At 34.7% G+C, this 21,430-nt stretch overlaps 1 protein-coding gene across 20 annotated transcripts in view; it reads left to right on the plus strand.

The window, feature by feature from the left end:
* Positions 1–21,430, plus strand: part of Sox5 (SRY-box transcription factor 5) — a 955,314-nt gene that overhangs the window by 738,102 nt on the left and 195,782 nt on the right. For all 20 annotated transcript variants that reach the window (XM_078015084.1, XM_078015082.1, XM_078015079.1 and 17 more), the window contains 2 exons: positions 6,004–6,090; positions 20,773–20,945. In XM_078015084.1, the coding sequence (XP_077871210.1) occupies positions 6,004–6,090; positions 20,773–20,945 (260 nt within the window). The remainder of the gene's footprint in view (positions 1–6,003; positions 6,091–20,772; positions 20,946–21,430) is intronic.

Here is a 21,430-nt window from a genome sequence, read left to right on the forward strand (position 1 = left end):
AGTAACTTTCCAGAAATCTGAGTCTGTTACTTATGCGCATTGTTAATATTTGCCCCCAAACATTGTGTTGATGTTATTGTCAACATGAATTGAACGTTTACTAATATGTGATTTCCTGTTTACCCCAATTTTCCTCTCAAAAATAATCTTATGATCCTGAATTGAATAATTAAAGAATAATACATTGAATTGTAAATAGCTTTTTGAAGAAAACCATTTGGCTAAATAAACTAGCTTGCGTTTATTCTTCACTTTCATGAAATGATCAGATGAAAGCTTTCAGGTGTAGAAGACAGAGTTATCAGTTCCTAATTCCAGCAGAGATTATTGAGTTAATAGTACTTAATTATAACAGAATCACCTATCCTATAATTACCAATTAAAACTAGAAGAGGTGAATAAAATGGAGCTAAATTTTCATTTTTCAGAGAGTTTGGTTCTTTATTAAAGAAATTGGTGGTGGTCTGTGGGCTCAGCTCAGTGGTAGTGTGTGTACTTAACATGTGCATGGCCCTGGGTTTAATTCCCAGCATTGAAAATAAAAGAAAGAAAAATTTTAAAAAAACATTGTGGTACTGGATTGTGATACATTGAAGAGAACACTCACTGAATAGGGAATTATGCTTCAAGTCCTGCCTTTATCTTTAAATAGACTTGTGATTTTGAGCAAGTTATTTAAACTTTCTAATTTATCATTTTCCAGTCTGTAAAATGAAGAGTTTGGTCTAGACCAGCTATTGGGCAAAATAGTCATTTCCAATGCTAATTGCCTTGGTAAAATATTTAAAGAATACTGTATAATCCATAACTCACTTAAAGATTGGCAATCTGTTAGCACCTAAAAAGATCTAATTCTTGTAGAAAAGAAATTCAAATTTGTTTAGTGTAAATTAGATTTACATGGCAATGGAATGTTTATTTTGTTTTAGTTTTAGTTTTACATAGCCAAACCATTTATGTTCTATTTATGTCAATAAATGTTTTAGTAAATTAATTTCATGATTTCGCTTATCTAAATGATATCTAAAGATCTTCATAGTTCTAAAATTCTGATTCTATTGCATGAATAATATACATATGCTTTTACTTCTTGACTTCAAAAAAGGTATTGGATATTTAGCTATATTATTGTTCCTTCCAAATGACAACTCCCATTCCTAAATGCGCACACTATCGCGTGTCTAGAATAACACAGCTTAGTTTAAGCTACAAAATTAAAGCATAAACAGTGATACATTTGGTACAAACTAACTCCTGGCACTTTTTTGAAAAGTCAAATATCCTACATACATATTTTTTGCTTGTTCGATTTTTCAATGAGCTCTGCCACAGCAGCTCAAGGGAGATTAGTGGGGAAAAAAACCCCTACATAAACACAAAGCAAAAACCTGAGCTTGTGTGTAAAGCTACTGCACTGGAGCGAATGTGGTTTAATTCTTGGCACTGGCAGCTTGTTGGAGAATTACAATATGTTGGCATGAGTCTCTAGGTCTCATTGTTCCAGATGAGGGAGTCAGTCTTAAGAGTGTTTGGCACTGAAGGGAAAACAGAGTGAGAGTTATAGGGAATGAACAGGCCCTAAAGAGGCAGGATGCTGTTGTAACAATGGCTGGCACAGTTGGGGGGCCAGTTCACTGGTGGGGATTGCCATAGGCATTGATGTGGAGAAGCATATGTGAGCAAAAGAATCAAGAGCAAGAAAGGAAAAGCAAGCAAATATATCAAAAGGGTCCTGGTGGCAGAAACAAAGTAATCTGATTCGACTCATCTTAATATTAATATGTTGGCTGATGAAGGATACCATTCATTTATCTCCAATTTAGACTATTTAAAAAAAAAAGAAAAAAACATTTATTTTTTTTCCTTTTAAGTATACACATTTAACTTTTCCCTAAGACAACTTTGAATTAACAGGACCTGGTTGTGTATTCCATCTGTTCTACTTTCCAACTAGAGGATGTGGAGCAGAGCACATTTCCCAGGCTTAGTTTCCTCATCGACAAAATGGATATAACTAGACGTGCTACTGACAAGGGTATTGTACTGGGCAGCACTCTGCAAACTGAACCCCCATGCAAAAAGGCAGTGATAATTGACTCTTACACTTATTTTAATATAGGGAGCCCTTGCTCCTATTTTGGAGATAATCATAAAACTCCAATGTTTGGAATAATGAAATCTCAAGAGAAAGGAATCTCAGGAAAATTTTTAAAAGTTTAAAAACACTATGCATTTTATTTGATATAAAAATAAAAGATCCATGGGGCTGGGGCTGTAGCTCAGTGGTAGTGCACTTGCCTCACATGTGTGGGGCACTGGGTTCGAACCTCAGCCACATAAAAATAAATTAATATTGTGTCCACCTACAAGTAAAAAAAAAAAAAAAATAGAAGAAAAAAAAAGATCCAGAGTTTGAACACTTACAAACACCTGTGCTTGAGACTTATCAAATTCATAGTATAAAACACAATATCTCTTTTTTAAAATCTCATTTTAGAAAATTAAATATTAATTAATAGATGACTGTTATCTCTTTTTACTCCATATATAATGAAGCAGCACTAGCACTTTACAAAATTGTGATAAATTTCACTTTATTTGATTCACACATTAACAAACAGGTGTATTGTAAATATTGGGATTTTGCCATTTGGTCTTTTACATTTCCAATTGTGAATTTTCTATGAGATATTTACTGTTTTTTTTCAGAAGTTCGGCCATTGCTACGGAGACATTCATTGTGCTCATTATTGTGAGATAATTTCTTAGCATTTCTTTGGGAACTACCAATGGAAAAAAATTGACACTGTAGCCTTGATAGGACACTAGATGTGGATTCACTGAAGCTCTTTATTTTACAGAAATACAGACAGAAAGATAAAGTCATGTGCATAGGATCTCCCCACCCCTAGGGCTAATTCCTCAGCTGGCCAGTGTGAAAGTCTTGGGGAGAGCCCAAGTTGTCTGACATGGAGGCCGATATTCCTTCCACTATATAAAGAAAACTTCTATTTCATTGTATATCTCTGTTATATGGTCATAGGTTTTCATTAAGTTGTCGAGAATTCTAAAGTGCAAAGTTCTATAGTTGAACTATATTCTGAGTATAATGAAAGTGTGAAAATCCTTGCCTTTAACCATAGCTGTCATACTGTGTTTATCCATTCAGTAGAGTTAATAACAATAGTTTTTGCTACTATTCATATATATATTTTTTTAATATATGAAATGAGGGAATGTGTGTATGCAAAGATTTTGTGGTCCAGTCAGCTGAATTTAGCCTCTATATTGGGCAAGTCATGATATCTCCCTAAACTCTTGGTTTAAGAGGTGAAACAGAAGCATCAATATTTAATGCAGAGGATTATTGTGAGAAGTTTGAGATACCCTGTGTGAAGGATCTGGTGCACTGCTTAGCACTTAGTCTTGGTTTCATTATCATTTCGTTGTGGATTCGAGATAGGAATTTGTAGGCTAGAATACTTAGTTCAGGGCCTTAAATCTTCCCATACATTTTGTGAAAACTCAGACCAATCATTTTTTTCTGTGGGTATCCTTTTTTTAACGTATATAAAAGATACGACGACATACTCGTAAGTCTTCAGTTGGTTGCTGTGATTAAATGAGAGAAAGACAGGTCAAAACATCTAGCATAGTTCCTGGCAGACAAGCTGTTCAATAACTGTATTTGAACCTGAATTTAATCCAAATTGCAAGTATTAGTGTCTTTATTCACCCACAAACAAGAAAACCCTGAGTCAGATATGTTTCTCATTTTGTATTTTACAAATAACTTGGTCCTAAAGAAGTTATTCATTTTTCTGTACTGTGTACTAAAAGTCAGGTACTTGAAAAAAGTGGCTCTGTACAGGAACCTCATATCTTTATGCTCGTTAATAAAGAGGCCAGGAATGTTCTGTAGGTCTCAGAAATCTAGCTGCTGTTTCTTTAACTCTGCAACTTAGACAGAAGACTTCTGTTTCTTTATGAGCACACTACAGTGAATATTTTGTCTAGCTGCAGGGGAAAAGCTTTGTCATGGACTTTACAGACAATAGCCTTAAAAGTAAAATGGTCTGCTTTTGGTGCAGGGAGGTTCAGGGGCCTATTGTTAGTGCACAATGGATTTCTATTGCTGCATTCCTGCTTTGCAAAGGTTTGTTAGCTTTTAATGACTGACAGTACTCAATTGCAAATACCATATTGGCTGTGCCCTGTTTATATGCTACTCAAGAATTTTTGTAGAGTGCTGGAAAAAAGAAACAGTGGTGTTTGTTTGACCTGCTCTGATAAGGTTTAAGAAATGATTTTGCTCACAAAGTATATACTGGGAATGTAGAAAGGTTGAAAATCCTTGCAGAAGTATTTCCAAGTTACTTCTAAAGCTTAGGTGAACAGAAATATTGATTACAGTACAACAATATTTACTTTGTTACTCAGAATTACCATTATTATTTTTGAGGCAATATGATATACAAGTAGGGATATTTCAAGAAAACGTAGAAGTAAATTCCTTAGGATCTTTTTTTTTTTTTTACCTTAAATGTGAAAAATGGAAATTTTTGTTACAAAGGGCAAAAAGTACTTTTCTACATTCCATAGGTGAAGCTGCACATAGTATTGGTGGTATGTGTTTATATATTTGCACCACATGTAAGAAGTATGTAAAACAGTAATCAGAGCTTTTCATCATTTCAATTTACACCAATTATGAAATCTGGGGAAGAAGTATTTCATATTCTTTGCTCTCTGCAACTCCACTTAGGCTTCTGATTCTTGTAGCTGGTGGTTGCAAGATGGGATACTGAACAAAGTAGTGGCACCAGCCAAAGATGATGATGAAGATTCCTTACAATGCCTTTTACTATGGGGAGAATTAATCAGTTTCTAATAATCTTATGGTCTCTAGGACAGAAGGTCCCTTTGATAAGTTAACATGTACTCCATTTATGTTCCTCCTAGGGGGTAAACAAATGCCTGAGCAAACACAAATACACATAAACACCAATGTGGAGAATGGCAGTGCATGTCTTAGATCTAGATAATAAGTGTGGGTATTGTTATTTAGATGGAGCATACTGGGACACTTATCTTTTAGTACATTCCATTTTCTAACTGAAAGCAGTGCTAATAGTGGGATTGAAAGCCATTGTAATTGTGTACCCATCTAAAAGCTGACAAGAATATACAATTACATTGTTTGGAACTGAGTTTAATGTTTGGGAGTTTTATCAGCATTTATATTTACTTATACATTAAAATCCAACACAAAAGGGAGAGGTCAAAAACCATGTGATATATAGAAACAAATACCAGACTGAAGCTTAACCTTGCTTTCTAAAACGTGTGTCCTGTCCCAATACAGGGCATTTTAAAAGAGTGTGATACAAATCTGAAATACAAAAATAATAGGTTTCCATTATAGGCATTGCTCACTTCTCTAAATTTTGCACTCTTTTTAAAGCTTCTTTTATATCAACTTTTTTTTTTTAAATGTTCGTGGCACTGGCAAATCTTACCACTGTGTGCTTCCACCACGCGATGTTAAACACATATTATAAAGTGGATGTAATTGTAAACACACAGAGGGATATAATTACATGTAGCAGATTTAAGAGCTAATTCTTTGCCTTTTTTTACTCTGCATTTTATCAACATAATTATTTTTTGACTGCAGACTAACACCCTGAAATTGACAAGCATCCATTATAGCAAGAATTTGTTCACCAAATTGAAAAACAATGAACTGCAGGTTTATATGTACCCATTGTCATCAAGAATTAGTATGGCTTTGTTCCGCAAGAGGAAAAAGCTAATGATTTTGAAACAGCAGGTGACAAAACACATCCCTTTTCTTCCTCCCCTGTTATCAGTTTGTTGATGAAGTCATTATGAACTGGGGCCAGGATAGAGATGGCCTTATTTTTAGCAGATAGCTATTTAACTGAGCCCCATTGTAAAGACAGTTATGTTGATTTGCTTACATTTTTTTTCTTTATTTAGAAACCCCCAGTATTGAAAAGCTACTCTCAAAGGACTGGAAAGACAAGCTTCTTGCAATGGGATCAGGGAACTTTGGCGAAATAAAAGGTAATATGTGTATAATTATTTTGACCCAAACTGTACAGAAATGAAGCTGATATTAAGGAATATTAATAGTGATAAAGTACGTCTTCCTTCACCCCCTTCTTTGCCATGCATTTTCTGTGTTAGATCTTTCTAGCTTGAAGGGGAATGTTATCAGTGTTCTTATTTTTCTTTGTTAGTGCCTTTAGTGATAGGTTGTTTTTAATAGAATAACCCCATTATATATTTAACATGCTTAAGTTCTCCTTATTTTTTTTTAAACTTAAGTGATTTGTTTCATAAGCTGGACTATATACCTACAGCAAGGCTAAAGGATATATCTTATAGCATGATTTTATATTTTGAAAGTATGCATGCACATGTTTTGCATTTGAAACCAGAAATGATGAATGGGATGGGGATGGCATAATACAAAATTGTTTTGCAATATAAGGCCAATATTTTTGCTTTTGTTTTATTTGAAACAGCAATTATACACAAGGTAGAAAGATTCTTTATGGACTATGGAAGATACCAAATATCCATATTTTAATAAATTTCCACTAACACCAAGAGGAGAAGATTTAATTTCTTTACATAGAAATAGAAGGAAATGATCCTTTCAATGAATTTCAAAGCATATTTTCTCACAACCTGATAGACAAGCTATAGTTTCCTGCTCATTGCCAACAGGACACTTAACCAAATCTAATTTCTAAAGTAGGATTAATTTTGAGAAAGTCAAGATAGTTGATTATCTATATATATATTTAGTACTGGGGATTGAACTCAGGGGCACTTGAACACTGAACAACATCCCCAGCCCTATTTTGTATTTTATTTAGAGACAGGGTGTCACTGAGTTGCTTAGCGCCTCACCATTGCTGAAGCTGGCTTTGAACTTGTGATCCTTCTGTCTCAGCCTCCCAAATTGCTGGGATTATAGCTGTGCACCACCGCACCTGGATAATCATCAATATTAATATATTTAGTTACATATTGTTGTGTATATTTTGGTAGATGTTGAATATATACTTAGAAATTCACAAGATTTATGTTAACATGCATGAAAAAATATGTGTGTAAATGACTTTTTTTTGAGAAGGACATCTTATGCCTTCTCAAGACATTGGCCTACAAGATGTTCATATCTGGATACTTGGAAACTTTCAGAAAATATTTGACTGAATTTCTCATTTGTTCCTGTTAATCATTTGGAATCACATATATTCAGTCAATGATTAATTGTGACCGGATGGGGAGAGAATGAGTGACAGTCGCCTAGTTCAACTAAGCAAAATCTATCCTGTAATAACATTTAAATGAATAATAAAAATAATAATTGATGTGTCTGAAAGAGCTTGCAGACAAAGTTGAAGGAGAACCGAGAAGTATGATTTTAAAAGGCAGCAGGTCCTTTATCTTATTTTGATGGATTTTAACCCATTTGCACGTGAGGCATAGGATGTATTCTCCCAGGTTCTTTATTCTCCACTGACCTAGGTAATAACTGAGCGGAGAGCAGAGAGGACCGCCTGTCCCAAGCCTTGTGATCTCATTCCATTGGAGGACAAACATTTTTTTCCCTCCCTCGTTTTCCTTTACAAGTCAGACTTAAAAGCCTCAACAGCAGCGATGATAAGCTTAGAGGAAAGAGGCTCAGCTGTCCTTTTAGGCTTGCCTGGGGGGTTAGTTTAGGAAGCTACAGTACAATCACAAAAGAAGTTTCTGTCTTTAATTTTGAGTTTTTTAAGCTTCACATTCAGAGCACAAGTTTGGTTATTGTCCTCTGTCTGGTTCTGTTCAAAAAGCTGTTTTCAGATGCATTTTAAAAGCAACTGTAGGTCTTTCTTCTGTTGGGGGCATGGTTATTAGGTGCTCAGCTCAGGTTTGGCAGTAAACTGGGAAAAAAAGCACCGGGTTACTTTTCCTGCTGACTGCCCGTGACAGTTGCAATTACTATCCATTGTTCATAGGTGGCTAGAAAGTGGAGAGGATACAATAGTAGGTTGCCCTCTGGGGGTAAATGAATTTGACTAAAGGTTCTTGGGGGGTCAGGCGAGAAGATTATGCAGTGCCCAGGAATGTAGTTTTCTTGCCACCTCTGAAGAAGTTAGACAAGAACAATGGCTTAGTTGTTTTGGCAGCTATTTTTGGTGAGGCAAATAAAGGCATAAGTCTTACATACTCTGGTTTTGTTTAGGAGGAGGAAGAATAAGTATGTGCTGCTTTTCTCAAATATGCAAACATGAACTTATCAAATTATTAGATGATTTATTAATGAAAATTTAAAGTAATGTATACACATAGAATCTTTGCATTTGTTAGGATGTTTGCAGCCTTTGCAGAATTTCCTGGGTCTTGTGAACTAAAAACTTGGCTCCTCCACTTACACTGATCATTTTTCATTTAATTTTAATTAGTTCCCAGAAATATGTGAGTGTAAGAGAGAGTAAGTGAGTAAACCAGAAAGCCTGTGCCCTTTTTTGAATATTGAAGACTGTAGCCAAAGAGAACCAAGCTGGATTCTTAGGGGCTGCTTTTGTAAGTTGCATTTGGATAATTACTTTCATAAGAATCACAGCTTGGAAAAGTTTAGGACTGTATTTCTCACTAGTAGTGTTCAAAAGTAAAAAAAAAAAATGATAAACATTGTAAAATAGGAGGAATAAATAGCATTTGAGTTGGATGTTTCAGCTGTCAAAAAATAGCTGTCATACCCTTTTAAAGTCAGTCTCATTTTCAAGAAACAATGAGCGTTAATAAAGGTCACTAACTTCTAAGATCACAAAGTTTTTTTTTTTCACATTAGATAATTTTGCCTTCGAACTGATGCCATTTTATGCTCTGGTACGTTGGAAATGTGCAGTTAGGTTTTAAAGTTACATTAGAAACAATCCTCTAACGAACACACAAAACAGACAGGAGGTCCAGTTTTGCAGAACAAAACAGTTTGACAAAACAGCTCTGCCAACAGTGAGCAGTCAATATATGCTATAAACTGATTAGCTGCCTTAAGGAATTATTTGTTTCTTCTTTTCTAATCAGCTATGTTGTATAACTGGCTGGTTTACAGAGTCTTTCTCCCTTATCTGTAGCAGAAGGACTGAGTAATGGTCGGGGGAAGGTGCAGAAATTCCTTTTATCGTCTCACAGTTATTGAGAAGGGGGAAAACAGTGATTGCACTCCAGTTGGCAACCAGTGCTGCCACACAGTTTCAGCTAGCATGAAATTCCATTACACTGAAGGTCACCGCATTGGCACTTCACCTGAGGACGGTGTCTGGGGATCCATGGCACTTAGACTAATCTAAAAAGATCATTTGTTTTTCAAAAAAAGCAATTGCAAATTTTGTATTTTGCTGACTTAATATTTATTTGTAGAATTATAACACAAGTATCTGTATGCAGACTTCTATTTCTCTCCTCATAAAGTAAAGTAGGGCATTGTTTGGAGGATCTCTGACCAGGTCATGCAGAAAGGGCTACATCCCATTCTTACCTGCCTCCTTTGGAGAATTTTTAAGAGGCTAGCTTGTTTCCCCTTAGTATCCCTGGCACACCCTTCTGATCCTGGTCACACTGCATTAATTTAGGCTCACAAAGTGTTATGTCTAATGTTAAGGAAAATGCCAGCTGTATTTGAGATAATAAAATAAAATTGGCTCTTTTTGAAAGCTATAATTTTGTTCTTTCTGGAAGATGGGACATTAAGGCAAATACCAAACAGCTCTAGAACTACCAATGATGGATCAAGGAAATAATCCATTCAGCAGTGCTACAGCCTTTAGAGTTCATGAATTGAAGACATGTGCTTCAATATGTAAAGAGAATAATCTCTCAGATGACATGTATAATTTTGAGATAAAAGAGAGATATAGATCCCCTGTTTGCCTTGAAAGAGGAAATTCTGTCTAAACAACATTAAATGATTTGAAATTAAGCAGGCTTTTACTAGGAATCAGATCCCAGGTTAAAAAAAAAAATCTAGTAAGAGATCATTAGAGTTTTGTAGAGTTGAAACTTGGAAAGTAAAATTTCAGCATTTTGATATGTACGGATTTTTATCATCTTCAAAGTTGTTTTAAACTCATTCTTTAGAAATCCAATAACTATTTAAGAATCACAAGGATTGCTAAGAGTACCTTATGACTGTTATATTTGCACAATAACCTAAAACATGTGCATCTGCAGAGTTTTACAAAGGGGTTAGAAATGTTGATGATTTTCTGAGAGTACTGTTGAATCTGGAATTTATTCAATATAAGAGTCAACCATAAGGAAGGTACATAACATGTAGTCATTTACTTCTAAATAAAGTAAATGTTTATGTTTTTAATCCACTAAGCCAGTTTTATAGCTCCTCTGTAGTTGCTTATGAGTAATGTTTTCACTTTTTGTAAAAACTTCATAAGAACTAAAGAAAGACTGCTGGCACACGAAATATAAGTTTTTAAAATAAGTTTGGCAATGTCTATAAAAGCCAAAAGTGACTACATTCTCTATAAACCAATGATTTGTTCTGTCTCTGGATGCCATCACCTTCACACCAGTGCATAAACACAGCTACTGATGGGAAGAGAGGACTGGCCCCTGGATCTCGATTGATCTGTATGTCTGGTCCACCAAAGAGGACATTTCACAAACTTTGTAAAATGCATGTTTTAAACATGATTTGAAATTCTCAGCTCATATTTAATCTTGGTTTTATGTATAAAAAAAGTCTCTTAATTTTTTCCTTCATTTAAAAATGCATTAATTCACTTAAAGAATATTCATTAGTTTGATAGGTACAAGATTCTTTAAATAATTATAGAAAACATTATTTATGTTGTTGTAGATATGGATTCCAAATCTTGTTGAAACAAGATCCAGATGATTGGATAATGCATTAACCTAAAGCCTTTTTCTGTTTTATGCTAACATTTACTTGAGAAGCATATGGAGCCAAAAGAATTTCTCATCCTGAGACCCTGATTTTTCTAAGTACTTGTGGAATTCAGTTTACTTCTTTTGATTTGTTTCCTCATCTGATCACTTAAGAAAAGTTGCAATTTATTGCTTATCACTTCATAAACATCTTCCTATAGGCATTTTGTAAACATCTACCTTACAAAATTCTTGTGATTGTCATTCTGATTTTAGATATGAAAAAGTTGGACTCAGATGATCAAAACCACACACTTTAGTTGTAGCAGAGGGGCTGCCCAGTTTTTTTACGTGGAGTGTGGCAATCAGTCTCCAATAGAATTGGACAGAGAACTCTAAAATCCTTTAAAACTTGAAAACCCTGTTAGACTTACTGAATCTGAATGGAGTGCCCCTCGAATTTGCACCCAGAATATTTGTGCTCAGATCTCTCCTCACACATAGTATTTTGTGTCATTAGTCTATTTACATAATGATCTTTCCCATGTAGACCACCTAATTTACTATTAGCCCAAAGTTTTGGCTAATATTTGAGAATAAATGACAAATGAAAAATTCCTTGTTTTGAGATGATAGTTATTGACTACATTCCAAAGACAACAAAATGTGATATTTTTCAAAAGTATTTTTAATATATTTTAAGTGTAATAAGTTAATGGAATATTCTTGAAAAGATATTTAAAATTTCAATTTATATTAATAGGTAAAAATTTTTAACACTATAAAATATTTGATAGAATCGTGTTTCTAAAAAAGCTAACATGAATGACCTTTGATTTCATTATGGTTTTTTTTTTTAGGGGGGAGGAGGGTACTGGGAATCGAACTCAGGGGCACTCAACACTGAACCACATCCTCAGCCCTATTTTGTATTTTATTTAGAGACAGGATCTCACTGAATTGTTTTATTATTTATTAGTGCCTTGTCATTGTTGAGGCTGGCTTTGAACTCACAGTCCTCCTGCCTCAGCCTCCCAAGCCACTGGTGTTACAGGTTTGCACCACTATGCCCTGCTCACTATGGATTTTTAATACATTAAAAATGCATCTTGTTCCAGAAACAAAACATTCAGCCTGAGACCTCAGGGTAAAGACCATAGTTACTTGTCAGGTGCTCTACTTCACTCGAATGGCAGTCACCCTTAAAATCAAAAGCTTTCTAAGGTAGATGGATTTCAATACAAACCAATATCCCCCATCCTTTAGGATGTTGAAGCAAAGACCATAACAATATTTTTAAATTATAAATATTTTAAAAAGGTATGAGCTTTGAAGAGTTCAAAATTTTACATAAATATAAAAAATAATAAGTAGGTCCTGGTAAGTTACCTTTTGAATAAAAAAAGTTAAAGTATTAGCAGAGGATATCATTTAATTATTGTCAGGCATATAATATTCCTTATTTAATTTTAATTGATTCTAGTTTCTGAGGGATTTCTATATTACAATGAAGAATGTGGCTAAATTTTATCAGAATTTGATAAAATTATTTCTTAATGAAGAGGACTTATTTCTACATGTTTACAAGTTATATGACAGATACTCCTTTAAAAAATTGGAATAATGTCATTTCCATTCATTCCTTTTGATGAAGAGTCTGCCTTTTCTCTCTTTTTTTTCTTTTTTTTTTTTATTGGTTGTTCAAAACATTACAAAGCTCATGACATATCATCTTCCATACATTTGATTCAAGTGGGTTATGAACTCCCATTTTTTACCCCAAATACAAGTTGCAGAATCACATTGATTACACATCCACATTTTTACATAATGCCATATTAATGACTGTTATATTCTGCTACCTTTCCTGTCCCCTACTATCCCGCCTCCCCTTCCCTCTCATTTTCCCTCTCTACCCCATCTGCTGTTGTTTAATTTTTTTTCCCCTTTTCCCTCACAAACTCTTATATGTAATTTTGTGTAACAATCAGGGTCTCCTTCCATTTCCATACAGTTTCCCTTCTCTCTCCCTTTCTCCCACCCCACTCGTCTTGCCTTTTCTCTTTTGATGAATGAATATCACTGAAAGGAGTTTTAGTTGTAGATGTTGAGTGATTTAAGTAAGTCTTTATTCATTATGTTCTCATTTTCTTAAATTTCTGTGGTTCTGCCTTGCTATGAGCTCTCTCTGGAGATATCATGTTACCAGAAAGATCCCTGCCCTCCTAGAGTTTATAGTCAATAGTAGCTCTTTCATCATGCATGAATTTCTAACAAATTCATATTTTAAGTGATACATAAAAAATGTTGTACATACTTGAGGGTACTACACCATACAGAATTTTTTTCCTAGTATTTTCTTTTTTCTTTCTTTCTTTCTTTCTTTCTTTCTTTCTTTCTTTCTTTCTTTCTTTCTTTCTTTCTTTCTTTTTTTTTTTTTGGTATCAGGGATGAAGCCAGAGGGACTTAACCACTGAGCCACATTCCCAGACCTTTTATTTTTTATTTTGAAGCATGGTCTCACTAAGTTACCTAAGGCTTCACTAAGTTACTGGGCTGACTTTGAACTTGTGATCCTCCTGCTTCCCCCACCCCCCACCCAAGCTTCTGGGATTACAGGCATGCAACAATGCACCCAGCACCACATAGAATTTTTAAAGGAAACACCATGAATTATTTTTAGATGCTTCAAGTAGAAAACCAATTGAAAGCAAAATTTCCATAAAAAAATTAAACCAAGGAAATGTCCTGTCTAAATTGTAACACTAATAGACTAAGAAACACCAACAATAACATTCTTAAAAAATCTGGCAAAGACTATTGCTTTGAAACTATTAAATTTTTGTTAATTTTTTAAAGGAAGAAAATAATCTGCAACTTATTACTAGCCCTAAAATTCTAGGGCATCTTTCATTCTTGAATGAGTTTATTTTTATCTCTTCTTGATTTGAACAATACTCACAATTTTTTTTTTAATTTAATGATTTAGTTTCAATTTTTACATTTATATATAAATATAAATTTCATTTGAGTTAAATTCAACAATATTCAGGAACTGTCATGTATTTTTAAATTATTTTGTTGTATTTGAGATCATTCCTAACTTAAGGATAAGTGAAAGTTTATCCTGTTAAAGTTTATCCTTATAAATAGAATTATGCAATCAGTAGTTTATGCAGTCAGTATTAGTTAATCAAGGATTTTTATTTAGTCTTAAGTTTTTTTATTCATTCAAGAAACAGTCATCAGTTATCCATGATGTGCTGGGCATTATTCCTTGGATGCTGATGATACACACAGCCTTACACAAGGCTAATTAACATCCTGTTATCTTAGAGCTTATACTCCATAAGGAGATAACAGTCAAAAAATGTATCAACCTGAGTGTGGTGGTGCATGCCTAAAATGCCATCAACTGGGAGACTGAAGTGGAATGATCACAAGTTCCAGGCCAGCCTGGGCAACATAGTGAGACCCTTTCTCAAAAACATAAGTAATTACAAAAGAAAGGCTGGGATACAGCTCAGTAGGAGAGTCCTTGCCTAGAATGTGTCAGAGCCTGGATTCAATCACCAGTAAGAAAAGGAGGGAGGGGGGAAATTGGTATGAGCAGTAGAGAAGTGGGGTGAGGTGATAGACAGTAAGGCAGGGTGGCTTTTATATTGTCAGTGTTCAGGGAAGGTCTCCTGAGGAGCTGGTCTTTAAGTTACTATTCTAGATGGATCTTGAGTGTATTTGTGTATTTATCTCACTTCTATTTAAATTAAACTCCTGAGGGCAGGCCTTCTTTTTAGTCTTGCACTTGTAGTACCCCCACCCCCTTAGATTAGTGTGAGGCACATGACAGCAGTACTGCGTGCATGCCGAGAGTTAGAAAAAGCCCGTCACTGAAGTATGTCCTGTACTGCATAGCAATGTTTTGGTCAGCTATGCGCTGCGTATGCTATGGTGGTCCTAGATGACTAGACCACCTAGTGACACTGTAGCCATCTTAGTCTGTGTAAATACAATCTGATGTTGCCACAGAAACAGAAGTACCTAAGGGCATGTTTCTCAGAACACATTCTTATTTTTAAGCACTAAATAACTGTAGTTCTTAACTGAGTATGACTTTCCTCCACCAAATGAATTTGTCCATGTCTGGGGATACTTGTGGGCAATGTAACTCAGGGCAGGGATCCTACCTGAATCTAGTGAGTGGAGGACAGATATACTACAAAAGTCTGCTCCCCAAAGAAGCAATTGCCTGGTGCAAAATATCAACAGTGCTGAAGTTGAGCAGCCCTAATCTAGGGGAAGAGTTTTCTGGGGGAAGGAAATAGTGGACATGCTAAGGCACTATGTTGGGAGCGATTTTACGTTTTGGTATAGAAGAACTCAAAGAAGTGTTCTGGCAAAAGAGATAATGGGAGAAGTTGATGACAAGGGCCACCTCATTCAAGTCTTTGTAGGAAAAGGAGCTTGGATTTTATTCCATGTGCAGTATAAAGATGTGTGTGTGTGTGTGAGTGTGTGTGTGGGTGTGTGTGTGTGTGTGTTTACAGGACTGTGACATGATTTGATTCACATTCTAAGCAGATCACCCTGAATATTCTCTTGGAGAATAGGTTTTAGTACAGAAGAAGTGGAAACTGGTAGAATACTTAGAAGACCAAAGCAGTAAGCAAGGCCAGAGATGAGGGTAAACTGGAATAAGATGTGGCAGGGTAAATGAAAATACATGGGCTGATTTGTACTAGGCTCTAGGGTTCACAGGCTTCCAATTAATTACATGTGGGAGACGAGGCAGGCAAAAGCATGAAGGGGAACACCTTGATTCTGGCTATGCAATACATAGATGAGGATCTCCGTCAGTGAGTTAGGTGATAAAAGTTGATTCTCTTCTTTCGTGGTCTCTATCCCATTATATTAAGGAACCTTCTCTGCTTCTGTGGACTCTACAAAACAATGAATTATTGACATGCCTTACTCATTAGGCATGAAGAAGAAATGGAGCATTCTTTTTTCTTTCCAATACATATTCATTCTAATGGAATTGAAGGAATACTAGCGTAGATTCAAATACACGAGAACACAAATATCTAAAACAAAAATAGCTATCAGTGAAACACACATAATGAACTCACACTGGAGCTGAGTCAGATGGGGTTAGCCAAACCTATATGATTGTCTGCATACCAGAACTGGCTAAGTCAGAAGGAACTCGTTCATACAAACATGGTCATGGATCCACGGTGTAACACACTTCTACAAAATATGAATTTAGGTGAATAAACATTAACTTATATTTTTGTTTTTGAAGCCTACAAGATTTTCTCTGGATCTAGTTAATTTGCTTTTTGGTTTTTAAAAAACCTTGAATGTTTTGTGACTAAGATAGTTTCTTTATTTTTCTCAGGCTTTTCATTGAGCCCTCTCTATGCACTTGTAGATTGTTATGAAGAACATGACAATTTAAAAATAAGCCAACAGGTTAATTCCTTCACCTTAGTTTGGTATTTTTTTTAATGGAGATTTCTTTTGTAAAAGCTTCAGTTCCTTGATTCAGCTTCCTTAAGCCAAAATGAGAATCCCTATGTAGTTCACATAAGATAAAACATCTCCCCTTTCACCTTAGCTATATGGCATGCCTAAACATGAGAGCGGTGGAAAGGGAAGGGTCTTTTTTCTTTATGTAATTCATTAAACAGTGTTAGATGATTTGTTTTGTTGGACATACACTATTTGCCTTTACCTGTAGCAAGTAATGAGGATATAAAAGTCAATAATTTACAATTGATGCTTTCATAGCTCTCTCTCCTCACGTTGAGAGAAAAGAAAGTAAAAATGAGATAATACCATGCAATGATTAAGTGCTATAATAAAGATACATACTATGTGGATTTCCAAAGAAGGGAGCGGAGCAGCTGTTATCAGTAGAAATCAGGAAAAAAAAAACGTGAAAAGCAGGATACATGACTTGGAACTTGAATAATAAATATTTAGGGAGGAGTGCCTCTGCAAGGCACTTCTTTCTAAAAAGTGGCATTTATAGGGGCTTCCTATATGTTGTGTGTGGGGGGGTAATGTGAAATTTTAGTCTGTCTAGAAATGGGGTTACACAAGAGTAGGAAGGTTGAGTGATGTTTTGAAGTACTTTACTCATTCTCAAGAATAAGTTTCATTTTATTCTGTAGCCAGTGATAGACAAGAACAAGTTTTTATAAACAGGGAAGAGACATAACTAGATTGCTTTTCTCAGCAGATAATTTTTGTACCATTTTCAAGGATATGCTTACCAAGGGAGTAGTTATTGATGGCAGGAAGTATGATTAAAAGTTTATTATAATAATTTCAGAGAAAAAGAATGGCTGTGGAGATGGGTAAGAGAGGCTAGAACAAGAATTTCCCAAATACTGTATAGCAATATTTATCATTATGTCAAAGAAATTTTTATACTTTGAATTATGAGCCTTCCCCTTCGCCTAAATTCATATGCTCAAGCAATAATATCTAGAACCTTAGAATGTGAATATATTTGGAGAAAGATCTTAATAGCCTTGGTTCAATTATAATGATGTCACTATTGGGGACCCTAATCCAAGATGACAGCACCTCTTTAACAGAGGAATAAATTTGGACATGGATGTATATGGAGAGTCTTGATGTAAAGACATGGAAAAGATGGCCCTTTACAAGCTAGAGAGAAAAGCCTAGAATACATTGTTCCCTCATGGTACTCAGGAGCAGCGGTCTCTGCCGAAAACCTTTTCTTGGGCTTGGTAGCCTCCAGACTATGGACAATAAATTTCTATTATTTAACCCACCCAGTCTTTGTATCCTTCTTATAGGAGCCTTGACAAGCTATTATTTGAATATTCTGGTGTATGCTTAAATCTGTACTAACAAGAATAGGTTACACAAGAAAAAAATAATAGTGGTTACTTTTGAAGGGACAGTTTTTTGGAGGAGATTTTTTATGATACAACTTTATAATTATTGATTGATTATTGATTATTCATAAAATTAAAGGAAAATACACTGAGGGAAAATTAATGTGAAATTTATTGGTATTATGGACATGTATTTGTAGTTGAGAAGTGAGGGTGATATTAACAACATTTGCTGAGAATGTTGAATGGGTAACAGTGCTTTAAAATTAAAGGATAATGGTGAGTTCTACTTTAATACATATTATAATGATGAGGCTGAGATACACACTCAGAGATAATTTATTCTGTAAAAAGACAATGGTTACTACAGGTGGGAGACAAAATAAGGTTTGGTATATACCTGATAATTTCATTGACACTAATACATTTTTAAGACTCAAAGTAGTTTAAAAGTACAGAGTATGCTTTTTAAGAATTGTTGCAATACACAGTTTAGGAGTTGAAGTATTTTAGTTAGTTCAAGGCCAGAAAAAGTCATGTGAGGAGGCTCCAAGATACAGCTAGGTCTTGGAGATATAAGTCAATGGTAGAGCCATTACCTCACATTCACAAGGCCTTGGGTATCATCTCCAGCAATGGGGAAACATGAGGTAAAGTGGTAGAATAATTGTTCAATAAGATTGAATTAAATATGGGCAATTTGTTTTAAATTTAAAATAAAATTTGTCTACATAGCTAAATGAAGACAGCAGAATTTTGTCAATCTTCTATATGCTGAATGCCAAAGTGATATTTGTTAATACTTACCACCACATAAATATTTTTTTATATTTTGGGGTTAAGTGGAATTATGCATTGTTGAGCTTCTAAGTTATATTGCTACATGTTTCAATGACCTATATTTTTTAATATAAGTAATGATGGTAATAATATTCATTGTAGAAAAATTATAAATATAAAAATAAGAAGAAAATAATTAAGATGACTTATAATCCCAGCAACTAGAAATAGTCACTATTAATATGTAGGTAAATTTATTTTTAGTTTTTTCCCCCCTTTTACATAGATGGATGCATGCATTCAGATATCCTTACAAAATGTTTTGTTTCTATCTAACTTTTTCACCTAGATTTATATTGTGAATAAGATCCCATGTCGTTAAAAATAGTTCTCAAATAACTTCCATGGCTGCAGAATATATGCACCTCATGATTATTTGTTTATTCCCATTTTGACATTTAGATTGTTTTTAGTATTTCATTTAAAACACTTATTAATATTTCTCTACATTTCTTATACTTTTTTTGGACTTCATTTCTAAAGATATCTAGAAGGTGGAATTATCCTTTAAAGTTTATGATCATTCCCAGATGTGATGTATGTCACTCTTCCTTGAAACATGACAGTACCTCACTTTTCTCTTAACAATGTAGGAAGTTGGTAATCTGTTATTATATCAATATTTTCATTAAGGAAATCTTCCCTGGATATATTGAGATTATTTAATATTAGTATGCAATATTTATGTAGTTGTTATCTTAAACGTTCTTCTTTTCTGGAAGGTTCCAAAAAACTGAGGTATGATAAATTATTAGCAACATTTTTTTTTTGGTCACATGCCCTAAATAAGGCTAGATATGGATAATAAGAAATTGAATACAAAAAAAATGGTTCTTGCTTTATTTTCACACAGACATTCTTTCAGGATATTCATTCATTAGAAGTATATTAATGGCATTTTTTAGAAACTTTATTTCCATCTCAGTTGGGCACATGATATTTATAAGCCACTAACTATAGCTACTACTTCCCCAAAAAGCACATGATTTTTCATCCTAAATTGGTGAAGTGAAATGCAGTTGGGTAGGGAGTGGTGACTGAGTTGTAAGAGATCCTTCCATATAATTACATACAGAGGTGGCAAATGCATAATGCTTACTGCCTTAGGTTTGAAGTGAATATTGTAATTAAAACTGTGTTCCCTTCTAGTGCAAGTATTTTACCTTAGGGGTCTTGTCTATCTTGTGAGTTTTGAAAGAACAATTAAAAGTGGTGTGTTTTTTTTTTTCCCCATTTCGGGGAATAGCATGCATTTCCAGTGTAACAAAGAAGTAATTTAACTGACTGGCATGTTTTTAATATCTTGAGCATACCATTTCTTTCAAGTGATTTCATGTCTTTTCCAAATCTTAGATCCATGTCTAATCTTAGGTAACCATAATGTGATGTGAATTTGCCTCCCACATTTCACTGTTCAAGATAGCCACAAACTTGAATATTTGCTCTGTTGAGTGGATTCTATTCTCGAAGATAGTCTCTGAGGGTATATGGTAAAACTGTCTAAAACTTGATTGTACAAATAGATATTTCCTCCCTGGAGATGGCAGCCAGGGTCTATCACACACTTAACCATGTGCCGCTGTAGTACTGGGCAGGAAGCACCTCAACACCCCCAAATTTCCTGCTCTTTTCAAAAAGGATTTCTTAGTTCTGAATCTTCAGGATTCTTTTGTAAAGGAAAGGAGAATCCTATCACTGATAATAATGCTTTGATCTCTTAAAAATTAAGCCATTAATTTTTCATGTCTTTGAGTAATCGAAACACTAGGGTCAAAAACTATTTTAGACATCTTTTATTTCCTACAGAACAGCATAGAACACTAAAAGTAGTAGATGCTCAGCCAAAAAAAAAAATTAATTTATTTGTAGAGTAAAAACAAAAAATCAATAGATCATGGTGGTCAAGATTTTAAAATATTTGTTCATTCTAATGTTAAGTAAAAGGGAAATAGCCATCACATTTAATGAATGAGGGAAAAATCTAAAAAAAAAAGGTAAGCATATGTTTTCATATAGATGAGGATCGAACCTTATACTTCAATTAGGTCCTTATACGACCTTCATTGTCATTGAAAGATCACTCTTCTCATTACTCTTGTCTGTTTTGTTACCATGTTATTTTCAGGGACTCCAGAAAGCCTAGCTGAGAAAGAGAGGCAGCTCATGGGTATGATCAATCAGCTGACAAGTCTGCGAGAGCAGCTGTTGGCTGCCCACGATGAGCAGAAGAAACTGGCTGCATCTCAGATTGAGAAACAGCGCCAGCAAATGGAGCTGGCTAAGCAGCAACAAGAGCAGGTGAGTAAGATCCAAAGGTACTGTCGGGTTCCTTAGATGTTGTTTTGCTTGATTTTTGTCAATCACTATTTGAGGCATACAAAGGTGAATAAGAGCCCTTCAGTCCAGCCCCATCCAGGTAAATAAAAAGGCAACACACACACACACACACACACACACACACACACACACACACAGAGAGAGATTTTAAGAAGCTTATTAATTACGTTGGTAGAAACAGAAGCACAGGTTGAGTATCTATAATCAGATATCTTAAAATCTGAAATTTTCTAAAATTCAAAACTTTTCAGTGCTGACATGATGCCATATGTGGAAAATTCCACATGATTCCAGGTTGCAGTCAAAACACAGCCATATTTCACATATTGTATAAAATTACCTTTGGACTAGGTATTTAAGATGTGTAAGAAACACAAATGAATTTCATGTTTTGACTTGGGTCTCCAACCCAAGACTTTGCATTATGTATATGTGACTATTCCAAA

This window comes from Ictidomys tridecemlineatus, chromosome 6 (genome assembly GCF_052094955.1).
Source record: "Ictidomys tridecemlineatus isolate mIctTri1 chromosome 6, mIctTri1.hap1, whole genome shotgun sequence".
Classification (NCBI taxonomy): Eukaryota; Metazoa; Chordata; class Mammalia; order Rodentia; family Sciuridae; genus Ictidomys; species Ictidomys tridecemlineatus.